The sequence below is a fragment of the Orbicella franksi genome, chromosome 7 (assembly GCF_964199315.1).
Source record: "Orbicella franksi chromosome 7, jaOrbFran1.1, whole genome shotgun sequence".
NCBI lineage: Eukaryota > Metazoa > Cnidaria > Anthozoa > Scleractinia > Merulinidae > Orbicella > Orbicella franksi.
Window position 1 is genome coordinate 26,696,866 of NC_138151.1, and position 27,409 is coordinate 26,724,274.

At 40.8% G+C, this 27,409-nt stretch overlaps 3 protein-coding genes across 3 annotated transcripts in view; 1 reads left to right on the top strand and 2 right to left on the bottom strand.

Moving 5' to 3' along the window:
• Window positions 1–20,701, bottom strand: part of LOC145492246 (uncharacterized) — a 64,489-nt gene extending 43,788 nt beyond the window's left edge. The window contains exons 1-9 of the mRNA XM_081471612.1: window positions 20,093–20,701; window positions 19,939–19,993; window positions 17,956–18,006; window positions 15,137–15,181; window positions 13,267–13,311; window positions 11,635–11,679; window positions 3,874–3,918; window positions 1,785–1,847; window positions 720–800 (exon numbers count right to left, since the gene is read on the bottom strand). Coding sequence (XP_081327738.1) covers window positions 720–800; window positions 1,785–1,847; window positions 3,874–3,918; window positions 11,635–11,679; window positions 13,267–13,311; window positions 15,137–15,181; window positions 17,956–18,006; window positions 19,939–19,993; window positions 20,093–20,103 — 441 coding nt within the window. The 5' untranslated portion in view covers window positions 20,104–20,701. The remainder of the gene's footprint in view (window positions 1–719; window positions 801–1,784; window positions 1,848–3,873; window positions 3,919–11,634; window positions 11,680–13,266; window positions 13,312–15,136; window positions 15,182–17,955; window positions 18,007–19,938; window positions 19,994–20,092) is intronic.
• On the bottom strand, window positions 6,619–9,534 carry LOC145492560 (uncharacterized). The gene is made up of 2 exons (XM_081472004.1): window positions 7,895–9,534; window positions 6,619–7,757 (listed from the first exon to the last, which is right to left on the bottom strand). Exons 1-2 carry the CDS (start codon window positions 9,508–9,510, stop codon window positions 6,692–6,694), a joined length of 2,682 nt encoding a protein of 893 aa, XP_081328130.1. The 5' UTR covers window positions 9,511–9,534; the 3' UTR covers window positions 6,619–6,691.
• A 1,425-nt stretch (window positions 20,702–22,126) lies between the features above and the next one.
• The window catches only part of LOC145492247 (uncharacterized), a 51,235-nt gene continuing 45,952 nt past the window's right edge, over window positions 22,127–27,409 (top strand). Inside the window, exons 1-2 of the mRNA XM_081471614.1 lie at window positions 22,127–22,429; window positions 22,568–22,646. Of these exons, the coding sequence (XP_081327740.1) occupies window positions 22,410–22,429; window positions 22,568–22,646 (99 nt within the window). The 5' untranslated portion in view covers window positions 22,127–22,409. The remainder of the gene's footprint in view (window positions 22,430–22,567; window positions 22,647–27,409) is intronic.

The window sequence follows — 27,409 nt, forward strand, 5'->3', positions numbered from 1 at the left end:
GCAAGTCTGTTTGGCCAGTGCTTTATGCCAAAAAAAAATTTGAACACCCAGTCTTCAATTCCTGACTAAATTCCTAGTTGAAAGGATTATTGGACCTAGCAATATTATTAACATATAACTGCGGTTTCTGTGGTATGAAGAAACTAGGGACCAGACAAGATGCTAGACTACTGTGGGGTACTGCAGTGCACTTGCAGTCTTCGAGTGGGATATATCCAAGGGGAAAAAATTTTTGGGTTCTAGTGGCCATGTGAGAAATAAAGGGTTCAAGAAGTTAGGATTCCACTGTAGCTAATATGCTAGATTTGATTATTTTCAGGAAACATATTGAAAAACGTACTTTAAACCAAATTTACCCACAGACGTTTATAAAACAGTAAGGAAACGTTTAACTTAACTTACAACTGTTTCACTTGAGTGTCAAAAGTGTAATTTGCATTTGTCCTGGCTTTATTTGCATTACTATGCTAAGCAACTGAACAGTTCATGCCACTTTGTCATCCAAGCAGAAGTGAAACCAAAACCAATCACAACTCGCTTGCGCATTTTTTCAAGCACTTTGCAAATATATTGAGTCAGCTAACTGTCTTTGCTTTGAGTTTTAACTTGTTCAGAGGATTGTCAGTAACCTTTGTGATTGGCCAGAGTTTTTACTTTATTTTGGTCTTTAACACTCAATTGAAAAGCACTCTATCTCAGAATCTTAAGGAGTTTATTACTGTAGGGCCTTGTTGGCCTTTGTCTCCTGGATCTCCTGCTGTGCCTCTACTACCATTTATTCCTACTTGGCCAGGTTCTCCCTGAAACAAGAAAACACTTGATTAAAAAAACAAATTGTACTCATGTACAGTGTATGTACTATATCAAACATGAACACATTTGCAAACACCGAGAAGAGAGTTGAAAATAAGATGCATAGTGAAGTATTTTCACCTCTCAAGAGGTACCATTTTTGTTGTTTCTGTTTACCTCTGTAGTAAAGTACTGTGCTGTGCTGTGCCGTGCCATGTTGTGCTGTACTGTACTTTGCACAGCACTGCACTGTACTATACTGTATGGTGTAAGGTGTGGCATGTTGTGGCGAGGTGTGGTATTGTATATTGTGTTCAAGAATGTAAGGTCAAACAAGGTCTTTATTGTTTGATATATCGATCTTCCCAATAGAGACAAAAACCAAGAAGGAATTATAATAATTAATGTATGCAACGTAAGATCAGACATCAAACACCATCCTGGTTATGATCAGCTTTGTTTAAACTTAATGAATTATTCAAGAGTTTGAGAAGGCATTATGAAAAGAGGTTTGTTTACAGAACTACACTGAAACAACAGCAATAAACATGTATTTATTTAGCAAAAGGGAAAGTGAGGGAATATGTTGTCAAAAGGCATGCTAAATGTTTTCACTCACATAGATCATCATCACCATTTGCCTCATACATAGGCAGACATGAAATGCTACAAAAGTCAACTAATGGCCTATTTTTTATCTCCCTAGCTTTATGCTTAAGTATAATTCTGGCCACAAGTAAAACTTTCATACAAATTACCCGGTATGTCACATATTACACTTGCAGCCGCAGAGTGGTTGCAAGCTACAGTACTGCAGGTAATGAAAGTTATTTAATTAGAACAGCATTAGTTTATGTAACTAATAAACCTTTACATGTATGTCTGCTTTTCACCCCTACAGGTTTTGCATACACACAAAAGTGAGATTTTTTCAGAGTATGAAGAGAGATTTTCAAATACCGGTAAACATGTTAATATTTTTAAGTGCCTACCTTTTCTCCATCACATCCACAGCTTCCCATAAAACCTTTTGGCCCATGAATACCTGGATAACCCTAAAGAGAAAGGTTAAAAATATACATGTAATTATTTATGATATAGCAATATCTAACTTATGTGAGGAATAATCAAATGAATATAAGTTGTTTAAGTTTTATATTTTTGATGTTCATTAAAATCATGCAGAGCAAAGACTAACGATTATAGTGAGGACACTTGAATCATGAATACCTAGGCTTTTTTCCCACTTTCTTGGCATCTTCCAATCAGGAGGTTATTTCATTAAGGCTCATGCATTTACAAGTCAGAGAGTGAGCATTGCCCTATCATGGCTGACAGAAGTGAAGTGAATGTCTGGTTGAAATCATTATCTCTAGGAGTGAACTTAGAAAGATTGTCCGTGCAGTTTGAAAGCAGGGCTTCTTGCCCCCAAAGATCACTGGCATATGTCAAATCAGAGGATAAGGACTCATTCTTTCTGTCTCCCAATTATAAGCTTTTACTGGTTGAAAGACGTGTGTTAGAGGCTGAACTAAACAGCATAAAAACAGAGAGTGGCCGTCACTCCAACCTGAATCACCCTGAGCCAAAGCTACTGTATATGACTCCAAGTACAAGCAGTGCACCCTGACAATGGTCACCTGAGGCAGCAATTGATGTAAGTTTTGCAGCAAGTGCAACCACTTCAAACCAAAGCCCTCAAGGGATTCAAAGTCCATTTGACCAATTAGCTGCAGAACTGTCAGAAAATCTAAAGCTACTAGAAGTGGAAGTCGAAAGCACCAAAAGTAACCTACACGGGAAACAAAAAGCCCTTGAAGAATTACCAAATGTTCATGAGAGGTGCAGAAAAGTGTCTGCTATTTGCCATACATCTGGCCACAACAGAGCAAATTGTAAGAAAATCCCTTGTACAGATGTTAACTCTTGTAAGCTTAAGGACAAGCACCCAGAACTGAAGTAAGTTCAAGGTATTGTTTGCGTTTGAGACATAGCGCTGAATTTCTATCACAGGTTCACCAATCTAAGAATATCTATAGACCCAATTTCCTGACGTGACAATAACACTACATTCATTTAAAAATGTGATGTTTTGTATAGTCACATTGTCCAATTTGGTCAAGAAAATAATAGGTGTACTCTGTATTTGCTTGGGAAAATGATTCTTTGAGTACTTGGGAAATCTTTTTCTTTGTCATTCTGCAGTCTTTCCGGATGCACTTTTTTATTGCAGACTGTGATGGTAAATGACCAAGGGGAGAAATTCTATCTAATAACAAATGCCGTTAAAGCTCACTTGTATACATACTTGGTTGACATAATTTCTCTGACTCCACATATTCAACAACATCTGCTCACATTTTATTTCGAACCAGTGTTTTCCGTGGTCCAGCTAGTTGATCTCTTCATAGAATTGAACAAATTTATTTACATACCCGTTACTAACTCACACATTTTGTGGAATTTGTCTTTGCAAAAACCCTTGATAGTGTAGATCAAGCACTCTTTCCCAATAAACTTGTGGCGGAAATTTACCATTGTCATACCCTTGCTGTCTATTGACAGTGAGTTTGCATTCGCCTTTGCCGAACAAGAATAAAAAAGTGAGTACCATCTAAAACTCGACAGATAACTTGAAGCTAAGAATGAAAATTGTACTTACCAGCATAGTTAGCAGACACATAGGCCACTTAATGTTTGAAAATATAGTCAAGACGCTACCACATAAAAAAATTACATATTTTCCCACCATCACTGTGATTGGACAGTGCCTAAAAAACACTAATTCTTTTGTCTAAATGAGGAGTTCTCATTGCATAATAATACAAAAATGTACCAAAAAAGTGTAGTTGTTCATGGTTCGAGTGTCCTCACTGTAATCAAGCAAACGGATTCCAACTAAAAGTACGCAATGCGTAAAACTTTGCCTCTGCAAGAACAATTCTGTCAGGCAGAGAAATTTCTTTGAGTTTCGTAAAAAATTAGAAAACAAATGTAACAAAGATGCGCTTCACAGGTTAAAGGCACTTTAATAACCAATTCATAAATTCAAGTGCTACTGCATACACACAACATACTTACTGGTAAGCCATGTACGCCAGGAAATCCAGGAACTCCAATCATGCCCTAAACATAAGCAAATGTACATACTTAGATAAAAGATAAGTGTATCACTGTTGTACACTGTAAGCCCTCTAAGAAAAAGTAGCCTTTGCTAATAACAACATTTCTTGAAATGAAATCAGTGGCAGACTGTGACAACAAGAATGCACAAGCACACATCATGTGGTTCCAGAAAATACATATATGAATCCCAAGGAGGGTTAGTAGAAATTCCAACGGGGAGGGGTCAAAAGAATGAACCAAAAATTAAATTTCAAGAGGGATTTGGGAGAGAGGAGGTGAAACCAAAAATCTCTCTATGGAAGGGGCATGGAAATATATAACCCTCCCTCCTTGTAAACAGGCCCTCAAACTTTACTTAACAAATAGGTTCAAAAAGTTGCCTATTTTACCTTAAGCCCAGTCTTGGAATATCACGTTTACCAATTTGACTTATCAATTACTTTATCAACATCAATCTAATATTTAGCTAAATGGAGTTAATTCATTTGCCTGCCAATGCAGCACAAAAGTTTCATCATGAATTATAAATAAATGTCTTCCAAGAAGTTTTACTTGATTATTGTAACTTTGAACATCACATGCTTGTATATGTAAATCAGGTACATGTAGTAAAATCAAAATAGCTGGTCTTACTGATCATTTAAAGGGACAAAGTCATGAACTGCATATGTGTGACGTTTTGATCAAAACTTGAAAAGTTCAGGTTGAATTTTTCAAGTTTGAATTTAACAAATGGCATCAACTAGTGGAGCCAGTTGTGGAGTGTACACAAGGGAAATTTGACTACAATGGATAGCTCATGCTATTAAAGCATGGGGAGAAATTAGCTATCATAATATACGAAGCTTCCACCCAGTAAATGCCGAGTCTTGGCCAGTTGAGGTATTCAGCATATCTTGACCTCCTTATCGCAATTGTCTTTGAGTTAGGAATCTGTATTCACTTAACTTTTTTTTTAACAGATGCATTGAACATAAAATTCCGTGGAGATATGCTAGAGAAAATAACTGAAAAGCAGCGTGTGGTTTGAGATGGCTAAACCCTAAGTTATTATTAATAGTGGAATACGGCATGATTTTTTTGGCTATTAAGTGCATCTTGACATTTAAATTGATACACACTCCAGCATCTGCCTTCAGTTAGCTTTCATATGGCATATAAAACTTAGAAACCAGTGGAGATTTGGTAGAGAAAAAAATATATTATTTTGTAAACATGGCACAGTTAGCATTGTGAAGTTGAAAGATACGTGGCTTGTGCTGCAATTCAACAGTAACTTGATTGAAATACTGCATGACTTTTAGGCTATTAGGCTATTCATGGAGGCAGCATGGCTGAGTGGTTAGGGCGCCGGACTTGAAATCCGGAGGTCACGGGTCACTCTGACCACTTAGCTGGAGTTGTTTCTCGGTAGACCCTACAGTAGTTAAACTCCTCGGTCATGCTTGTAAATAGCCAACTGGTCTGCCTCCCACCAGTTGGGACTTTTAAGCCTATCATGTTTAGTTGATATACTTGTTTCTTTCATTTAGAGTGGCATGCCTGTGAACTAGCTAGGTGTAGCTAAGCACATTGACCACTATAAACAACAACAACAAAAAGCGCATCTTGACCTTTAAATCGCTTTAATGTAACTGTTCCTTTCAAAATAATCTAATCGTGACTTGTTGTTTGGTTATCACGCGAATTACTAATTAAAACAAACAATGCCCCAAGTTGGCGTTAATGGGGGAGCACTGCCTTGCGTTAGGTAAGCCTGTGCGACTTCCGGAGATTGCGTGAAACAAGAACCTCACTTATCTCCCCAGCACTACGAGCTGACTGCAAGACAGCACGTGCTGGATCGGACAAGAGTATTGGTAGCGGGCGATATTCATAGGCAACGTAGCCAAGACGCTTGGGGGAAGTCGCTGCGCAGACTTAACCGCACCACACAGGAGTGACCCAAGTTTATTAGAATAAGAAATAGCAAACCAACCTCTTCTCCAAAGGGAGGGAGGGAGGGAAAATTTTTAACAATAGTATAGCAAGTGCTAACTGCGCTGTACAACAGAACACCAAAGTGAACTCTGAACAGTTTGTTTGAGCTTTTATAGCTAGACGCTTGTCTGCTGGGAAGGCCAGTAGAAAGAGCTGTACTACCGGACAGCTTAGCATTACACGTGTATACTCTTAGCCATGAATAGTGCTTTAATATTTTTGGCCAATGCTATCGATCGTTATAATATGCTAGAGGTAACAAAGCCATAATGTTTGAGCTAGAATACAATGTATCTCAGAGTCTGCTTGGCCTTGGGAGCTTGCCTACACAATAGCTTAATTGAAAACAACACCGCCATGAAAGGCTTACTGATTACGAGCGTCACGTTCCATTAACTATATTTTACTGACGTGACAGTAAAATTGCATTTAATGTAACTGTTCCTTTCAAAATAATCTAATCGTGACTTGTTGTTTGGTTATCACGCGAATTACTAATTAAAACAAACAATGCCCCAAGTTGGCGTTAATGGGGGAGCACTGCCTTGCGTTAGGTAAGCCTGTGCGACTTCCGGAGATTGCGTGAAACAAGAACCTCACTTATCTCCCCAGCACTACGAGCTGACTGCAAGACAGCACGTGCTGGATCGGACAAGAGTATTGGTAGCGGGCGATATTCATAGGCAACGTAGCCAAGACGCTTGGGGGAAGTCGCTGCGCAGACTTAACCGCCACCAATGCATGCGAGGCAATGCATCCCCCCAAGCAAATACGAAAAAACAAAACAAAAGAGTTAGATCGGTGAGAAATCCCCCGAAACATTAGCCATCCTGGGGGCGACCGACTCTAATGTAGATTGAGGAGTTCTAATATAAAGCTGGTAGCAATCCGAGGACCAGCGACCTAGAACTTTAATAAGCCAGTCCGGCAAGCCAGCGGCGGCTGCGACTGACGCCGCACCTATGCGAAAGCTATGGCCTTTAAGACACTGATAAGGGAGGCCGGCAACTCTAGAACTGTCCTTAAGGAGGTTCGACACCACACCCCGGGTAAGATAGCGACCTGACTGGAAGTAAAACAATGGCCCCTGTTTTGGCCTAGCTAGAAGAAAGTACTTTTGCATGGCCGCAACCGCGCAAAGGGGTGACGAGGTACCGGCTATGGTGAGGAACTGCCCTTGCCTAGATATGTCAGTTTTTGACGACTTGAGATGTACCGTCATACGCTGCGGGCTTGCCAGGTTGGGATGAAATGCTATGCAATCAGTACAAAGATCAAAGTGTTGGTTAAATTGACGAACCCCTGCGTATGTAAACTCGCTGCAACGGAGAAAGGCGAAAAACGCCAAATTAAAAGCGGCCCATATCATAGAAAAATCTCGCGGACTAAGCCATGACCGCAAGACTGGACAAATAGCTAAAAGCACCCGAGGAGTTACTGGTTGGCGACGGATGCGCTGGTCTCCCTGGTAGCGAAGAATGCCACGCAGGACTTTCTGGAGAAGGAGCTTACCCTTAAGGGGGTCGTTAAACCCTGCCGTAATGTGAAGATTACGAACGGCCGCTAGGTAGAGTTTAATAGTGCTATGACGCACTGTTCTAGCTAGATAGGATGCAAAATAAACCAGTGTCCCTTCGGAGGCAGGTAATACGTCCCCGTCTGGGCCTAGGAGGCGATTCATCAGGCAAAATTCTAGGAAGCGCTTTTCCCCACAGCTGTAAGCTCGATTTGTGTTCTTGGCAAGACCCCAGGTGGCATACGTTAGGACTTCCTCCCTCAAAGGGTCATTAGTGAAGGCGGGATGATACAAGGACTCTGGTCGGCGTCGGGAGCGAGGGCCCGGAAGCGCTGCATCTGAAAGCGGGAGAGTGCATCAGCGATCTCATTTGAAACCCCAGGGACATGGCGAGCCCGGACTACAAAGTTGTGCTGCATAGAAAGGAGCACGAGCCGCCTGACCAAGTCCATGATGCGTGGTACTTTGGAATGCCCAGAATTTATAATAGACACGACCGATATATTGTCACACCAGAATTGAAGGCGTTTCCCGGCAAGAGAGGGGTGCCACATGGCGCAAGCGACAACGATGGGAAAGAGTTCTTGCCATTCGATACTTATTCCCCGTTTTTGGTTCAAAAGCATGTGGGGAGGCCAGCGACCCTGAAACCACCTTCCCTGGAAATAGCCACCGAAGCCTATAGAGCCCGCGGCATCGGTGTAGAGCTCTAGATTCTGAACTGGGGTATGGGAAGACTCTAGAAAAAAGGAACGCCCGTTCCAGTTTAAGAGAAAAACTTTCCACATTTCCAGATCCTTAAAGAACTCCTTATTAAGCCGTATGTGGTGAAAGCGGCTTGGGACCCCCCTGGTCAAATTAATTGCCCGCTGAAGGAAGGTTCTCCCAGGCACCACCACCTTGCATGCAAACTGAAGAGTCCCAATGAGGGATTGTAACTCGACCAGGCGTACTGAGCGACGTATTTTGAAAGAATTCAACAGTTCATTAATCCTGGAGAGTTTATCCTGTGGTAAGCGGGCCTCCATGCGGATGCTGTCTAAAACAATTCCCATGAACTCAATCTCCTGAGAGGGGCCTATTGTCTTGGACGCTACGACAGGGGCCTTGAGGGACATGAACACCCGTAGCAGAGTGCTAAAGCTAGATAAACATGCCAATTTAGACCGTTCGGCAATGAAGAAGTCGTCCAGGATGTGAATAACATGCTGGAGGCCATAGTTACTTTTAAGGATCCATTCAAGCCCGTCCGACAGCTGATTGAAAAGGAACGGGGCGCTTCGAAGCCCAAAGGGTAAGTACATGTCTACATAGTATTGGGATTGCCAGTGGATACCCAGCAAGCTCCAGTCCTCCGGATGAATTGGTATCAGGCGGAAGGCTGATTTAAGATCAGTCTTGGCCATGAAGGCTCCCCTTCCCAGGGACTGGAGAATATGGATGGCATCGTCGACCCGGACATAACTAAGGGAATAGGGGTCCTTTGGAATGTAATCGTTAATGCTATCGCCCTGGGGGTAGGAGAGGTGGTAGATAGTGCGCCAGTCAGTTGAATGTTTTTTGGGAACCACGCCCACCGGGTGACACTGAAACTTGGGCAGGGGCGGGGAGTGGTAGGGACCCGCTACCCTCCCAAGAGCTACTTCCTTTTGCAGATTCAAGGAAACTACATCCGGGTGCTGTACTGCCGAAATAAGGTTAGGGGAGACCCGGTCTGAACGCGGCCCGGAGTAACCAATGCGAGCGCCCTCCTTAAGCGTACTTAGCAAATTAAAAACAAAATTACGATCAGGATGATTAGTTAACTCTAATTCTAAGCGAGAAATGACAATAGGGGAGGATACTAGTGGCTTCTGCTGGCTCCGTTGCTGCTCTACTTTACTTCTTGCTACGCTCGCTGGGCTTCGTGGTCTTGCTAGTGGGGCTGGACTGTTGCCTGGTGCAGTCTGGGGCGATGTGGTCACTGGAGTAGCAGCGGCGACACACGTGCGGGTAGCTGCAGTCGCGGCGCCGGCAACCGGAGGACTTGTTGAAGTCGAAGCACACGGTTTGGGAACGACGCGGTTTTCTGTTGAGTTCAGCAGAAGGACAGACATCCTCAGCGTGATAAGGGCTGGAGCAAACGTTGCAGTGGGGCTTAGCCAGGCCCGCGAAAGTCACCGTCCAGAGTTCGAGGTCGACCTTATCCCAGCTTAGGGATAAGTCGTACGCCGCACGGCGACGGAATTGCTGGTCGTACGATAGCCAGGCCAAGCCCTTAAATTTGGCAACCGCTCTGCTAATAATTTGCTGATATTTAATCAGCTCGAGTGCCCTACGCGGGTAGGCGGTGACGAGGACGATCATATACACCATGAACGCGTCGAGCCACTTTTGAAACGTATCGACAACTGGTTTTTTCCTTCTAACCATGGTGACAGGGGAACCCATAGGGCCTGGGGACGGGTCGTCCAAGCGGAGCTGGATTTCAGGGGTCTGGGATTGATATTGATTGTCTGGCAAAAGCAAGGCAAAGTCAATGTACTCACCCCTGAGTATCTTGTCCTCCAAGCTTTTATCTACTGGCCTCGAGAGACCCAGAGGAGAAGCCATGCCAGGAGTGAATGGGCTTGGAGTTGTTGCAGGGGGTGTACGGAACGCGGAGAATGCAGAGTGTACCGATTGTGTCACGATCGCTTCGATCGCTGAACGCTGGACGGGACTGAAGCCGGTGTCCTGTTGGGAACTTGGTACAATTGGGATGTCCGGCTCGGGATCGGACTCCAACATCTCCTCGATCGAGGACAAGGAGGCTCTGTCCGACAGGGCGCTGTCTTCCTGCTCGTGCTCGAGGCTTGATGGCACATTTCGCCTGCGTAGAAGGTTTACAGCTTCGTCAGATGGTTGCGACTCGATGGCGGTCCTTTTCGCTGAGCGCCCACGCCGAGCTTTGGGCTGAGACAGACGTTTTTGTGGCTTTCGCCGTGGTGCAGCCGCGTTACCCTGCGTAGCCCGCTTGAGACGGCTAAGTAGGTGTCCTTTAGAGCCCGTGATTGGAAGATTGAGGGCTTGTAAACGGAGTTTGAGGACTTCGCTGGAAAGCTTTGAGAGATCCTCTCCCGGGTTTGTGTTCAAAGCACGGCGTGAGCGGTGAGCCATGAAAAACAAATTTTTAACAATAGTATAGCAAGTGCTAACTGCGCTGTACAACAGAACACCAAAGTGAACTCTGAACAGTTTGTTTGAGCTTTTATAGCTAGACGCTTGTCTGCTGGGAAGGCCAGTAGAAAGAGCTGTACTACCGGACAGCTTAGCATTACACGTGTATACTCTTAGCCATGAATAGTGCTTTAATATTTTTGGCCAATGCTATCGATCGTTATAATATGCTAGAGGTAACAAAGCCATAATGTTTGAGCTAGAATACAATGTATCTCAGAGTCTGCTTGGCCTTGGGAGCTTGCCTACACAATAGCTTAATTGAAAACAACACCGCCATGAAAGGCTTACTGATTACGAGCGTCACGTTCCATTAACTATATTTTACTGACGTGACAGTAAAATTGCATTTGTACTCCGGAATCTGTGGTGTATAAAACTTAGAAACCTGTGAACATTTAGTAGAGAAAAAAATCTATTTGCATGAGACGGTTAGCACTGTGAATTTGAAAGATGGGTGGATCATGTTTTAATTTGACAGTAACTAAAGTGAAATAGACAAGTTTCGTAAGCTGTTTTCACTTTGTGACCATTAAATCCTTCTGTACTGTAGAATCTGCATTAGCATACAGTGTAGCTGTTAGTAGCAGTGTTCAAGTCAGAAATCTGTCTAGATATACTGGAGACAAAAATTATTTCCACAAAACCAATATAAGCACACATTGTACTGCTGAATTACGAAGTTGTCTTGATCACAATGCGATCCGACAGGCCGGAAACACGGCACAAGTTTGTTCAACGCAAACTGACCTCAAAATTATTTAGTTTTGAGAAATCTACTTTCTCTTAGTTCAAAAAGAAGACAGTATAGTTCAATATCCCCTTTCAAAAGGGATTTTAAGTCGATATGGAGAAAGCAATCTCGCACATGCACAGCTCATGACACTGTCCCTTTAACCAGCTTTTCTTATAGAAAGCCCTGAACAATACAAAGTGAAGCAAGACTGCAAAAAAATTAACATTTATTCATTTATGTGAATAATTAGTTTCCTTGGCATAATTATTATTACTGCATAATGCACCTGATCTCCTTGAAATCCAGGGGCGCCAGCTTGTCCAGCATCACCCTGAAAAAAAACAATGAAAGCATTTTATCCATGCCATAAAATATTAATGACATGCACACAATGCTACTTTTGTACACCTTTGGTTGTGGGCTAGTAAAGACACTGAACACAACTTCTCATATAGACTACGAGTAGTCCCTCTTTTGCTTAGTCCGTCGAGCAAGACCGCAAATAAACCACAAGGAAAAAATGGCCGCATGAAATCCTGGGGGTGAAACGAGCCAGAGACTCTGACCTTTCACAGCCAGGTGATTTTTCAGTGTAAATTTTCAACCTCATTGCACATATCCAATATAACTCCTTATCTTGACATCCTCTCATTATCGCCTGTTGTCAATAACCCTGGGAGATGTCTTGAATAAAATTGCTCTTCTCTTTAAGTAGCAATTCAAAACCATGCTGTGAGAAGTATATCTTCATTACAGCGTTTGTTAAGCAAAATTGCTAAAGAGGTTTTGAAAAGAAAATGGCAAAGAAGGCATCTTGAAATGATTTTTTGCCATGTCTGTAGGTATAAATTTAAAAGTTATTGAAAAATTTTCAAATGCAGAGTTTCAAACAGGAATTTACTTTATGTATTTGACATAGGAGATCATCCAACTGCAGTGACATGTTTGCCAAAAGCAGCGGAAAGTTTCAAGTGAATGTCCAGGACGGCTGAAAGGCCAAGCTCAGTCAATTCATATTTACGGAATTGTTTTTCAACGATGTTGATGACCTGGTATTGAGCAGCGAGATCACTGACACGCTCACATTCAAGTTCCAGCGAAAAGCTTTGCCAAGCAAAACACCTAATACATTTAACTCTTTCCATAGCCTGTCAGCAGAATCGCAAGAACATCACAGCCTGGGAGACACAATTCCAATGCTTTGATTTGCTCCAGTTCTAAAGCTTTCTATTTTCAGGGAGCGAGATAAACATTCCTGCAAGACATCAAGCATTTCTCGAATGTTGACAACGTTAGCCAATCATATTTTGGTGTTGTGGGAGCAATGTATAATTCAAAGTCTGAGCCTTAGGTGGTAGTCCCTCCTTTCAGGTGCTTCTCACTCTCAGGAGTTCGCGCAGCCACTTTTTCTCATGGTTTTCTCTCGCAACATGCAAAAACACGAAAGAGTGACTACTCATGTTCTACTTTTTGTATGGCTAGCTGAGCGAACAGGCAAGATGAACCAAATCCTGCACCATGATTGGTTACCTGAACGGGCAAGATGGCCCTTTCTTGCTGGCTGGGGATTATGCCTTGTGTCCTATTAGAAAAATTTCTTTAAAAAGCCTTATCAACTCCATGTAATAAATCCTTTTATTGACCAAGCTTTTTGGTCCGGATGGCTGGGTATTGGTATGCTTTTTTTTTCTGCGTTTATCGACCTGGACTCTGTCTTGGTCCATAACCATACAAAAAAAGAACAAGGCCAATATCCAGCCATCTTGACATGAGTCACACTTGGTTCATAACCCAGACATAATCAGATAGGATAGGATTCTACCACTAAGATCCAGGTGCACAGTGCTTCCCTTAACAAAAGGAAATGAAACCTCACAGATCAATGAACACTGGGGAAAAAAACCCATTTATTTGGTACCTTGTAGCCTTTAAGACCTCTTAAGCCTTCTTTCCCTGGAGGACCCTATAAAAAAACAAATCTGCAATTTAGTGAAGACACATTTCAAAGCACACTTACATGTACTAGCTTCTATTTCAAGTTTCGGAATCTCATGAATCTATTCATTCATCTTTGACTACTTGCTGATTGAACATCACTGAGCTAAAACTGATTCTTTGTTTTCCGCTTCACGAGTACCCAAAACTGTACAAGTAAGCTCAGTTTGGAATCAACATTTTTAACGTGAAATCAACATTTTTAAGCTCACAACTTGCATGAGATCAACATTTTGCTGTTTTCTAAGTGAAATCAACATCTTTGCAGTCACACATTAACCTAAAATCAACATTTTAACTGCTTTTAACGCAAAATCAACATTTTTGAGCTTACACATTGCGTGAAATCAACATTTTGCTGTATTCCAAGTGAAATCATCAAATTTGTTGTCACGCATTGATGTGACAACAAATATGAGTTTTTGCATACGTAATATCTGAAAAAAGAAGCAGACTTTAGCGAAAAAAACACAGGACATTGTTTACCGTGCATTTACTGAAACCAGGGCCAGCCAGACAATGAAAACCAATCAAATGCCAGAACTGAAACAATACGTTCCAACATTTTCAAATCCAGCCAATCAAATGTCCTGTACAAAACAATGAAATCTCAACTTGTTTGTTGTGATCTTCGCAACTTTGGTGTCTGTTAATAAATCGTCTAAGCTCAAACCATTAGAACTTTCGCGTTCAATTAAAAAAATAATAATTATTGTGTTACTTTACTTTAGATTTTACATTTACAACTGTGATAAATTCATTAGAATGACTGTTTTCCACTGTGAACGTACGGCCACACAAATTGTCATCTTTATGGTTGTTGGTTAAAATCACACCTAAACAAAACCACATGCAAAATTTGGAGCGTTTTTGACAAACTGTTCACTTTTGACCAAAAATACCTCATGCCAATTTTTCCACCACGCAGTTAATGGAGCGTGACGCTATTTACGCACAGTCACTAGCTTACTGTTGTTAAACGTAACGCAATAGAACTGTTACGCGTTAGAACATTATAGATGTCTTTCTTGTCTAGTTTAAACAATATTCACAATAGCCTTTCACGTATGCATGTTGCAATAACGTTTGGTTTAACTATATCATGCATTTTGTATGGCTAGTCTTTTAAATAGCCCCATTCTTGTTTTGTTCAAGGCTGCATGGACTCTGTACATTTCATGGGACACGATTTTACATTGGTTTAAACCCAGACATCAGTTTACCTATAAAAGAGTCTTAGCTTGGACTTTAGCATCATTCGCTCGTTATATCACTGCAGTAACTTTTAGTTAGCCCTCGAAATTGTAACTCCCACCCTTCCCTCCCTTTGGAGGTTGATTGTTGTTGTTCATTAATATAAATCCAGCACGTGCCGGCGAAGTCGGCTCGTAGTGCTGGGGAGATAAGTAAGGTTTGAGAACTGTCTGCACTCTAGCATGATGCTGACCGGAGGTCAGCTCGTAGTGCCGTTTAGAGTTACGCTACTAGGACGCGCAAGCTTTTGGCCTCGCCGACTTGTCTGATCCAGTGCAGAATTAACCGCTGGGGAGATAAGTTTGGCATTAATTTTGGTCACACAATGAAAGTTCGTCTGTCACGCCGATTGCGGAGCGGTGTTCCCCTCTTTACGCCATAGAACGCGTGTTTATTGCTTGTGTTTGTCGGGATAATTAAAGCATTACTCCCTAGGAACTGCAACATTAATAACTAAATAATAACAAATGTAACAAGACCAAAAGGAGAATTTGCACGTTGAACTTAACCAGGAATGAAAGGTTAACCATTATACAAACCTCCAGTCCTTGTGCACCTTGGACACCAACTTGGCCTGGTCTTCCCTATAAGGCAAACAAACCTTAATAATCTTGATAGTGTTTGACTACAGTCCAAAGAGGTATGATCTTTAGCTACTTTGTCTTCAGTATTTTTTATTGCATTAAGGTAGTTTATTACAGTCTTGCAAGAGTAAACAAGCCCAACTTTTACACAGGCTTTCTATTTTGAGAACCAACAATACTTCTGAATGCCAATGAATTGTGTACTTCCAGAAAGTATCCATACCCATCCCAAGGAAGGTTAATAGAAATTCCAAGGGGGAGGCGGGTTTCAAAAGCCCATTTTTTTAAAGGAAAGTATGACACTAAAAAGGAATTTCTGGAGGGGTGGGGGGGTTCAAGCTACAAAACCTTCCACGGGGTATGGATATTTTCTGGAACAACACATTGGCATTAAGAAGTAAAAACTAATATTTCAATTGCATGAGGGAAGAAATAATTGAGAAATGCTTACACTACCCCATTTTGAAGTTGCACCTTAAAACTCTTCTCTTACCCTGTGTTTCGCGGGAAAAAAATTAAAAACCCAGCGCTCGTCAAAAATTATATTTTTTCACCAGAAAGTTAGCTCGCAACATATACATATTTATATTCATTTGAATCGTCGATGAAATGACCTTTTCGGGATATTTTTTCTTTCGGGGTCAACAAAATCCTCCAATTACAAAATCACACAGAACCCACACGTTGCAAAAAAATCTCTTCAAAACCCTGACTTCGAAGCGATATATCACTTTAGTGTTAATAGCTACCACACATCAGTAGAAGGTAAATCTATTCCTTAACAATCCAGCTTTATCGTGTTGAAATTTCAGCGAAATCGAACAAAACCAGAATTAATTAGCATTTTTTTGCGACCTCACTTCCCAGACTTGACCTAACAAAGGATGCTACGGTCGCCCATAGCAACCGAAAAACACAGACATAACAAAGCCGACATTTTGGCCAAAAAACTCCAGAATTATCGCCTGAGAGCTTAAACTTGAATGGGAACATCTTTTTCGAACTTTTTTCAACTGATTTAGATGGAAGAATGGCCTCGGCAGGCTACAAAAAAGACCAAGAGAAAAAACAGAACAGGAGAGCATAACAAGCCAATAACATTTCACCACGTGGCTTTCGGCACGAAAATGAAAATACAGCTTACTTCTGGATAAATTCAGCCTTAGAAGCCAGCAACTGGTCCCAAATTACTTTCTGTATCCTTACAAATGTCCTGACTTCCATCTCCGAAAGATTTTGCCCCAATTTTGAGCAAATAAACATTTCACCAACAGTGACCACCATTACATTGGCTTGCATACTAAATTAGCTAACTTGACAAAACTCTCCCGAGGGGGGGTATGACGAAAAGAGCTGAAAAATGGCCTGTTATTGGCTAATGATGAGATCATCCCACTGTCCAAATTTGGTGAGAATCGAAAGTAACGCCAATTTTCTGTCACGTTTTCAATCTATGGTCCCTGGAGTGACCAAAATCGATACTATGGCCTGAATTGAGAAATGCTTACACTACCCAATTTTGAAGTTGCATCTTAAAAATGTATTTTGTTCAACTGAACGTCATTCAACCTCGTCCTCTGGGTCTCATATTATAGAGTACCAAAAAACTCCAGTTTCTTACATGTCTTTTATCAGTAGAATCAGGTTCCATTCTCCTTAATTCCAATGCATTATGACACGTTCCTTTCAATTATCACATATAGTTATCCAAATGTTTCTGGTACTTTGTCAAACAACTACTATGACATCTCAAAGTATCAAATAACAGACAAAATTACATACATCATTTCATTCATCTGTACCATTCATCAGTTTGCTCAGCAAGCACTTTGATTGAAATAGGTATTTTGATTGAAATGTTTCATTCATCTGTATCATTCATGAGTTTGCTCAGAGAGCACTTTGATTGAAATAGGCATGGCAAAATGTCACTTGGTGCATTCATGAAGTGTAACACAATCCTAATCCAGTCTGTATCAAGAGTTTTTTGGGACAACCGTACATGAATACTGATTTGGCCTCCCCACAGCAGGTGCAATTACATCATACATGCATGTATACAGTCACCACATAGACTCAAGGACAATTTAGATGATTTCTGCAAACCTGCAGTTTAGTGCTGTGATTTTCGACAACAGGTAACTGAAGCTGCGTCATCAGGAATGAATATTTTGTAGCCCAGTGATTGCAAATGTCCAGGAATTGTGGTCAGAAAACAAATTTTGCAGGTTGTGTAGCTTGGCAAATGGCCATGATTTGTTCTCATAAAACAAACAGCTGTGTTGCTCACCAAGCTGTAACTTGTGAATAGGACTAATATAACCTTTTTCAATAGAACAGTTTCAAATTCTCATGGCAAGGGTGGGGTGGGGGGGGGGGGGTCCAAAGGCAAGGGGGATATGAAGATGCTTCCTTTGGAAGGGTATGGATATTTCTGAAACCATTTTCAGTGGAGAGGCGCTGATTTCTTCAAATCCTTACCCTAATTCATTCAAACTTTTAAAAATAAGTACATGCCTCTAATACATGACCTCAACTAGCCAGTGATGGCTTCCATATGTGTAAACATTTCAGTAAGGTTTTAAATTGCCAGATTTTAAGGGAAAAATAATTTAATTTTAACAACACAAGCAATTTCAGGTCAAAGTGCAAAACAAACATGTACCCTATTTAAGTCTGAAGTGATGAAAATCAATATTAATGAAGGAGTAATGTCCCTTTGGGTATACATAGTAGACACTCCATTATGTCCCTGTAGTGATGTTGTAACTTACCCGTGAACCTTTCTGTCCAGGTTTACAGTTGCATTCCTCATCATTTTGATCCTAAAAAAAGAAACAAAAAAATGTTATCTAGAAATACAAGCATAAATAGGCTAAATAATGGTAAGAAATGTGAGCCTGGCATGCATGTGGATGAGCTACAAAGACTAAGGAATTAACAATTTTTATTTAGACATCTTTCTTGGTAAATCCCAGCAAAGTTGATAAAATGGGTATCCAGTCACCTCGCCACCAGGGAATTTTACCACCAACGAACTTGCCACCACCTCGCCACCAAACACAAACAAAAAGATAAACTAGTCGAGTAAAATAGTCGAGGTGAATTAGCTGGTGAATCGGTTTGCGGCACTCTAATTTGTTTCTTTCTTGTTATGACTTTTGCATCATTGAAATGGGCAGCGCATTGCCTTCCTAGCTTTGTTTTCAAGTCACATATTGCATATATAGATTATTCCTTGTTCTTTTATCCACTGCCTTATTAGACTATTGGTGGCAAGGGAACTTCACTTGGTAGCAAGTTCGTTGGTGGCGAGACTTCCTGGTGGCAAGATGACCAGTAACCGTAAAATGTGCAGATACATCGAGATTAAATGATTAGGAAAAAATTGTGAATTACTTATTGCTTGATTTATGGTCCATCTGCACTGCTCATCTCAATTTGACCTGCAAATTCTATATATAATGCTATCCAGTGGATAAATCGCTATCAAGTGGGTAGTAATGGTCAAGCAAAGTTTGCTATTCACTGGATAACGATTTTTTTTTATTGCGACATTGCGGTATTTGCCAAATTTTTTTGCAGTATTGCAGTGTTCAGAACCCCCAATGTTCCTCTCTATATGTCTATTCACCTAGTAGCATTTATAGCTTCTTCTCAAAGGATATCAACTTTTTTTTAGTCTTTTAATTTTAACTGAGAATATGCTGGAGGAAATGGTGGTCTGGATGTGAAGCCTTGGATGAGATTTCAGTTGGAAAACACATCATTTCAAAGGTGTAATAGCGTAGATGTGTCAAAAAAAATTAATGGTGTAGATGGAGCCTCAATTTCAATTCCCACTGGTGTAGGCATTCTCCTTAACAACATTGGCTCTGTCAGCAAGGTTTTAATGAAACCGCAACATAGAATGATTTGATTGAAAATAACATCGCTTCACATCTCCATTTTTTAAGATTTCCGGAGGTACACACATGTACACGTTGTGCAGAATTGGTGGCTATATATGCCCCTGTGCTGTTTGCCCCGTTTTCAAAATGGCTGTTTTCACTGTGAAAAGCTTCAAATATTTTTTTGACGATGTATGAACTTTAACCACAACCATCAAGGAATAAAGAAAGTTCCTTGCCTACCACAGTGCTTTTTCTCTAAAATTCTTTGGTATATGCTCTAGACATTTCCTCGCACAAAACAAATAGGGTCAATTAATTACTTCTTTCTTTTTTGTAGAAAGGTGGTGAAGGGTATATTGATGATTTTTATCGTGAAACGACTAGGTTTTTATACGCGAATAGTGATTTTGTGCGTAGCCGTGAACCGTGTTTTTTTTACTACGCAATAAATGATCTCCGCCTTGACAACCAACGCAGCAAGTTAAGCAAACATTCAACGGTCATCGTTGTAACCATTCTCACTTAGAATTTTATTTATTTATGTTAAAACTGGAGAATGTGCCCCGAATTCAAAGTAGATTATCTCCAAATTCCGTTCACGCGACTGTTTCACCAGACTACATATCAGAGATCCATGAACCAAATATTTGTATCACTTAAAAAAAAAACTCACTCAATAGTGTAAAAAGAACGCTTTCTTCTCGAATCAACGACCTAGCTAAGTGTTCGCGTTCACCACGCGCGCGGGCACGCGAGTGACTGTAAGTTTCCCTACAGCAGTAGAAACATTGTAGCCTCCAAAACTAATGGCAAAACTAATGGCAAAACTAATGGTAACAAAACCTGCGTAAAAGCAAACTTTACCTGTGAATTTGCTATTTTGCACACAAGGAAAAGTAGGACGAAGAGAGAGGCCGCCCTGTGGATGAAACGTGAATAATAAGTGAGACAATCTTTTCGTAAACCGGGTAAGGCGAAACTCAAACGGGTGGGAATATTAACGATCTCGCAAACCTACCTTAACCTCATGATGAAAAAATATCAAACAGTCTCCAACGAGAGGTAAAAGCAAGCAAAATTGAAGAACAGTGCCACGGATCACAAACGCTTCATGGATAGCACAAGGCCTTGTTATCTGAGCCTCGACGGCCGTGTCACTCCAAAGGAAGTGGGAAAATCGATTGTGATGCAATCCGATCTGGCGATCTCGACAGTTGACAGGCCCCTGTAACCTCACATTACAGGGATTGTCTCTGAAGGCGGAGAATGACGAAAAGGAAATATCGAGTTCAGGATTGTCTCATCACACCTCAATAACACGCATAGTTGAGCACGCCTTGGCGCCAATTCAATCGCCTTTTTCGCGGCAAAAGCGAGGATCGGTATGTTTACTTAAGAAACTGCTCGATATTTCCGGTGAGTCCCGCCATCGGGAGGTGAAGCGACAGACTCCACGAATAGCTCTCCAGCTGTTTCCCGGTCGTTTTTGTTTAGTCTTGGGTAAAATGGTGAGATAAAAGAAACACGTTTTGCTACACGTCTATGGAGTAGGACGACTAAGCGAACAAAAAAAAAAATGAAATGCGAAAAGATTCGTTTGGTATTTTCTCAACCCATTTCGGGCCGTCAGACAAATACATTATCTGGTTTCTGGATCTTATCGCGTTTGTCATCTTGCAGCTTTCTACAAATCACCTTTTAGATACGAGGTCATAGCCGCGGGGGTCCGTATTTTGAAATTTACCGTAATATGTACGACTTACACTGCTTTGAACCACATGATAATGGTTCTTGGCGAATTTCTGGCCACCTAATTTTCGCACAGCAACGCTAAAACTCACATAAGTGCTCAAGCAATATCAATAAAAATTTTTTTCTCTTTTTCGCATTAAGTTTTACCGAGGACCACACACACAAGTAGGTCAACACGTTTGTTTTCAAACTGAATGACTGAGAATTTAAGAGAAAAAGACTTAAAAAATACAGTGAAACAGAAAAACGAACACATTTCAGCGTGAAAGCATAAGAGGATTCCAAATTCGTCGTCCTTTCCTCTTTCACGGATATACTCCGGATCGAAACTGTCTAAAATTCTGTAATCTCGCCAAATTAATGGCTCTTCAATAAACATGAATTTTTAATGGCCAAAAAAGAACGTAGAAAAATGCCTCCTTGCCAGGTTAATAAAGGAAGTTACGTGGATTTCCCGTCTCTCATTTATTTACAATTCTCGCGTGCAAAAGTCAAGCGAAGTTGTGAAAAAAGGCGACCTGTTCTTCACAAACATCACGCCACTCTAACAACTTCCCCTCAATCTCCAATACAGCCAGGGAATATGACACTTTTTTACGCTCAAAGAAGGTGACCACACCGCAGATCAGGGGGTCTAGCTCGGGCGTCCCGTAGTTGCTGTTTTTTGAGGTTGTGACAGACATTTATAGCTTGGGTCAAGTTCTCCGCCGTAATTATCTTTTATCTAAATCAATCCTTAGATCCAATGAAAGCTGTAGCAAAAAAAATTACGGATGAGTTTCACAACTAATATTATTTGACACACAGGATTGTTTATCTTGTCTGGGTGCAATTCGCAGATCACCATCCGGGAATGACAACTATTTGCGGTTAGAATACTTGGAGTGGTTTTTCCGGCTGCAGAAATATTTTCAGGGCAAAAGCAGGCCGCAATTCAGAAGCATGGGCAGGCCTTCAGTAATAATCCAAAGTAGCTTCCGTATTTTGGTAGAACACGCCTCATTTCGAGGGAAAAATCTCGCTGTTTTACGAGAAGCGTAATTTCATTTATTCTTGTCATAGTCCGATTGCCGGGCCCGATTGTGATTGTTTAGCAGTAGATCCAGCTTCTTCACGTACGCGAGAATAAAAACTTCTTAAAAGTAAAAACAAAAAAGTGCTACTGTGCACTTAGAGGCTAAATATTACAAATAAGCTTGTTTTTGAACGATCGAGTTAATAGCGTCTACTGCAACGCGCCCACAGAAATTCCTGGGAAATTTCCGATTAATTATTAGATTAACTTCACGCTCTCGATGAAGAGCGTAGGACAGGTAAACTATTGTTCCATGGTGTAGAAGGTAAACCCACCCAGTCATTCAATCTTGACACCTCGGGAATTCCGCGATCTGTCAATAAATCGTGAAACATTATCACCGGAGGCTAAACGTGAAACAAAAGCCGCTTTCTCAATCCTGGCATTTCGGCCTGCCAGCCATTTTCACTGATCACCGGGCGACAATTCTCAACTCTTCACACTTAAAAACCCACGTTAACATAGTATGACCAGATAAGAGCTCATCAGAACTGGTAGCTGTTTCTGGATGCATATATTAACCATGCGGTACGTTTGGGCCCGATATTATGGGACGGATCTTTGGCACGCTTCAGTTCGCGTTTTCTTAATTTACCAAGGCAGACGTCAAGCGCCTGACGCGCGCGTTCATCCACTCATGTTCTGCTGTGGTTTGTTGTCTTGCAGGTTTTCAGTTCGTTTTGCTGCTCTTTTCGTCGTCGTTTGTGGATTATCATTGGTAAATTCTCCTCTCGCGGATGCCGAGGTATGTTTCTATTTTATTTGGAGTGTTTCCCCACAGCTCCAAGAGAGCGTGTCCCTTTGCACTTTCAGCAGTACTGAGCGAACCGACCACAGGAAAAGTTGATAGTTGCGACCCGAAAAAAAACCCAGCTTCTGTTTGCTGTCATTTCACAGCAGAAGCTATTTGTTTGAAAGTAGTTTTTCTAACGGTAAAAATGCATATATTCATTTACACTCTAGTTAACCCGCACCAAAACCATTTACTCCTGATGTCCGTTTCATTCAATGTTCCGTTGCCTTCTATTCGGCATCTAGCCTGCAGCGCGCAAATGTTTCTCGAAATCAAGAAATAAATTAGAATTCCCTGGTTTTTCGGGAAGATCCCCTTGGTGATAGCATTTCCGAGTATGTCATGTCCAAACCCTGAACCATTTGAAATCTCGTGGCTTCGATCACACCAATCGATCGCACGATCGCACGAGTAGATAGATACCAAAGTAGAACCGTGTTAGCTTGTATTCTCATCACCGGATCGTTAATTATAGTTGCGAAAATTAGCAGTAATCGCCTTCCCCATCGACGGGCTGTTAACAAAACTAAAGATTGCAACAGTTAAGACAGTAAAATCACTCTCTTTCTCGTGTTCAACAATTATAATAATTTCATCTCATGGTAATTATTTAAAACAAAAAATCCACGGCTGGTCTGCGTTCTAGTGTGATTGAGGCGATAAACTTGGAGGTATTTCCTTCACAGTTGAGTTTCCGCTGCTCTTTTTAAATCGTAGCTTTTCAAAAACTTCTCATTTGCTATGAGGGGGATGCTCGAGAGAAAGACTCGCGCGCTAGCTGTAGTTCAGAAGGTGTGCGTGACTTTCACGCGAGTGACGTGGCTCGCGCGACCGACAAAGTCGACGAAAGACAGGCGACAGAAGTGACATGAACGTTGTTCTTAAAACCACTACTGTGATGCAGTTTTGGGTATAAATCCTTGTAATAACACCATGATAAGAAGTAAGCTCACTTGAACTTGACATAAACATCACGACAGACTAGACGTGGTTGGAAATCACAAGAAAAACTCGCGATGTTTATGTTATATTCGGTTTGTGATTTCTGTCTGGGGAAAACCATCAGAACACTAAAGCGTTGTGTAATTAGACCTACCCAAATATCAACCAAAAGATCATTAAAACTTCCCGGGAACTGCCCTTAAGTCCAGCTCGGTTTAGGAAGAGATCAACCATTTGTGCGAGACTTAATTTGAAGTCTTATAGTTAACAGATAACAAGGAGTTTTTTTTATTCACAGTGAACCGATGAAGGGCTAAGAAGCTAAAATGATGGTAGCTTTAAATATTTCTAATACAATGCCATCTGTTTCATTCGTTGTGTCCAAAACCCGTCCCGCTATGCAGTCTTCGACCTTTGCGCAAATTTATTTCCGGTGCTGCGGCCGTTGAGCTAGAAAGTATTCAACACTAATACACGTTCATCAACTGTGTCTCAAGATTACCGAAACTGCATAACACAATCTAGTGATGAATGTAACAGAAAAAGAAAATAGTTGGTAAAGATTGTGCTCAGAAGGCTGTTTAAAAGGCACATCGCGTGAATTTTGTGCATGCGGTGAGACTCCCATGACTTCCGAAATAAGCCTAACAAAATCGGACTATAGTAAACCTTTTCGGTAATCCTAAAAGATGTGCCCCGTGAGTCTTCCGCTGCTTAAAAGGTTCAAAAACAATCCAAAACGTACTGATAAAATTTTTTTCTCATAAGTCATGCAATGGACAAACTGATGAAAATTCCAAGATCACACGCGTACAGGTTTTTGCCTTGGGCAAAGAGTCAAACCGCAAGCTGTAGGCGAGGCCATATCCTTAAGTTTCTGGAAATATTCCCAATGCAAAACACTGTCTGGTATTAAAAGGAACGCATTTGCGGATTGGCATCTCATCAAATCCTTGGAAATAGGTTTTCAAATAATAGACTTCTAATAAATAACGGATAGATATAGCAGCTTTGCCTTCTTCCGGTTTCGCTCCAAGCTTCAAGCTTGTCCGTGCTCCAGCTCGTCCGGAAGGCCGTGAAATTCTAGGAATCGATTTTACTGTTTTGATATAACAAAGAATAGCAAATAAATATTGACAATTACAGCATGCCTCAATGAAAAATCAATATCCAGCTTCTTAAAATGTACCGTTACAGCTCGTAATTAAAGTTCTATTTAAAGGACATTGTTTTTTTTTTTTCCTTTTTTCGTTTTCGGTATTTTTGTACATGAAGTTTCACCTTTCTCCTTGCAATTACCTTTAAACTATATTAATAAGTTTGACCCTAGCGTTCAGTTAGATTACCTTACATATCATCCCCGTCTACTTTTTAAACCAACAACAATAAATCTTCCGTACAAAGGGAAAATTTTTAAGTAGCATAATTTTCAAAGACTTTTTTCAACACGAAACTATCCAGAATAAAATAGTGTTAAAAAAAATGTTGAAGATCAACTTTGGCCCACCAAGATTTAGAATGGCAGAAATTGAAATTCAATCGCAGTATCTAACAAGTATTTGAAATGTAAGAGCACCATGTCTGCATCTCGGCTGGGTTGTTCAAAGCCTGATTAAGCTAACCTAGGATAAGGAGGAATTTTGATGCAATATATCAAACACAAGAGGCAGTGTTTCATCGGGATATCCAAACACCGAGAAAAGAGTTGAAAATACGACGCGCAGCGGAGTATCTTTGACGAAATTCAATGTGTTTGGATAGCCGATGAAACACTGTCCCGAGAGTTTGATATATCTTCTCTACCGAAACCGAAACTAAGGAGTAAACGGAGAACTAAAATCGTCAAAATCTATGCTAATTAAGACCGGGTATCCAAACCTCCTTCACGGTTGTGATTCTCTTTGTTTTAACTTGATGAATTATTAACGAGTTTGAGAATTCAGTTTTCTAACTTTTCAGAGAGGATTTCTTTTTATATTGTTTGTCCTTCAGTTTTGAGTTTGAACAATTTCAAACTACACAAACCCTAAGCACTGAGAAACATTTTTATATAAGGAGAGTTAATACTTCGGTCAACTTTTAATCCTGAGGTAGCATTAACCGGCTTTCGAACAACCCTACAGCCCTGTTGTTTGCATCTAAAACTTAACAGGCATAAATCTAAACGCTTTTGTCAGTTAGGAAATTTGTGTTATGATTATCAACATTGTAAGTGGCAGGTGGGGGAGAACTTGCTTGGTGTCCCAATTTTTTTGTCCCAGACTGTCTAAAAGAAGAATTGAAAGAATGTCTTACCACTTGCTATAAGGAAGGTCTTAGAAAAGGGGAGTTGTGCTGTCTAACGGGTACAGCTAACGAGCACTACTAAAAGGAAACAGCATGCAACAACAAGTTTTACCTGGGTAGGCAGTGCTAAAGATCGTGAAGTCCATCTTTCTAAATGACCTTCTACGGTCAGTGACTGATAATTCCTTGACATGACCTGCTATTGCTTCTCGAGGGGCAAACAGTTCACTTGCCCACCCACCAATAAAATCCAACTGTACACGAGATATTTTGTTTGAAAAGGATGTCCCTTTTTCCTGCACTGAATAAGATGACCTTGGCTCTGTCTTAAGATCTTCAGAGGGGTGGTTGATCCACGCGAAACAGAAATGATCTAAATTTGGTATAAGCAGAGGGTACTGCGCAAGTGGACATTTTGCCTTGTCCTCGCTTTTTCACAGGGTTTATCTGTGGACGGCAATAAAGCGATACTGCTACCTAAACGTGATTAAATTATGTATGTCTCTGTTCGTTTTCCCCTCTAAGAGCGGAACACATATAAAGCAAGGTGCACGTTTTCTACTTCAGAAGTGTCACAAGGTTAAGCACTTCAGCGAACCCTAACAATAAACCATTACTGGTAAATCATCTTAGTTCCAAACTGTGTCATATCATTCAAATTACACCTTTTTCCACTTTATAGGAATTAAATATAATTATTTGACGTTGTTTGGGATCAAGAACTAGCAAAACAGAGTTTTGCGAGAAGGTTTACATGGTTAACTATTCAATTTAAATAGAAGGGGTAGTTACGTAGTTAACCTATTGTCTCTGGCAGACAGTTAACCATATTTCAAGTATCAAACTCTACATTGCTTCCATCCTGAGTTTTAAATGATGTGAAGTGAGAAATTTTCATACCTTCTGCCAGTTGGGAAGAACAGCGAAGGTTAGGGTGCAAAACGCTGACTTTCAAGTGGTTAACCATTGATGTAATTTGTGCGCATTAATTAAATACATGTGACCCGAAAGTTTTCATGTCGCATGTAATAGTGATAAATCTGATTACTGTACACGGATAACCATTTCAATGGGTTTCATTCTATTTACTGAACACTATTCCATGAAACGACACAAAAGATCTGCTACTTTGCAAACTGATAATCTTGGAACATGTCTTATAGACACAAGCTCTGCCCTTTCCTTTAATGCCATTTTACTCGAAGCATATCGCTTTCAGACAATCCCGAACAAATAAGTTGGAACACTTGAATTGGATCACATATCCCCCACTCCCCCCCCCCTAATCAATTAATCAATGTTCGAAAATGTTGCATTTTTTCCAACAAAAAGGGAAAAATCACCAGATTATCAACATTGTAAGTGGGGGAAGGGAGAAACTTGCTTGGTGTCCCAAGTTTTTTGTCCGGGATTGTAGCAATACACCATTGAATAAATACTACAAAAGGAACTCTGTAAAACCTTAGGGTAGAAAAGAGAAGGCAAAT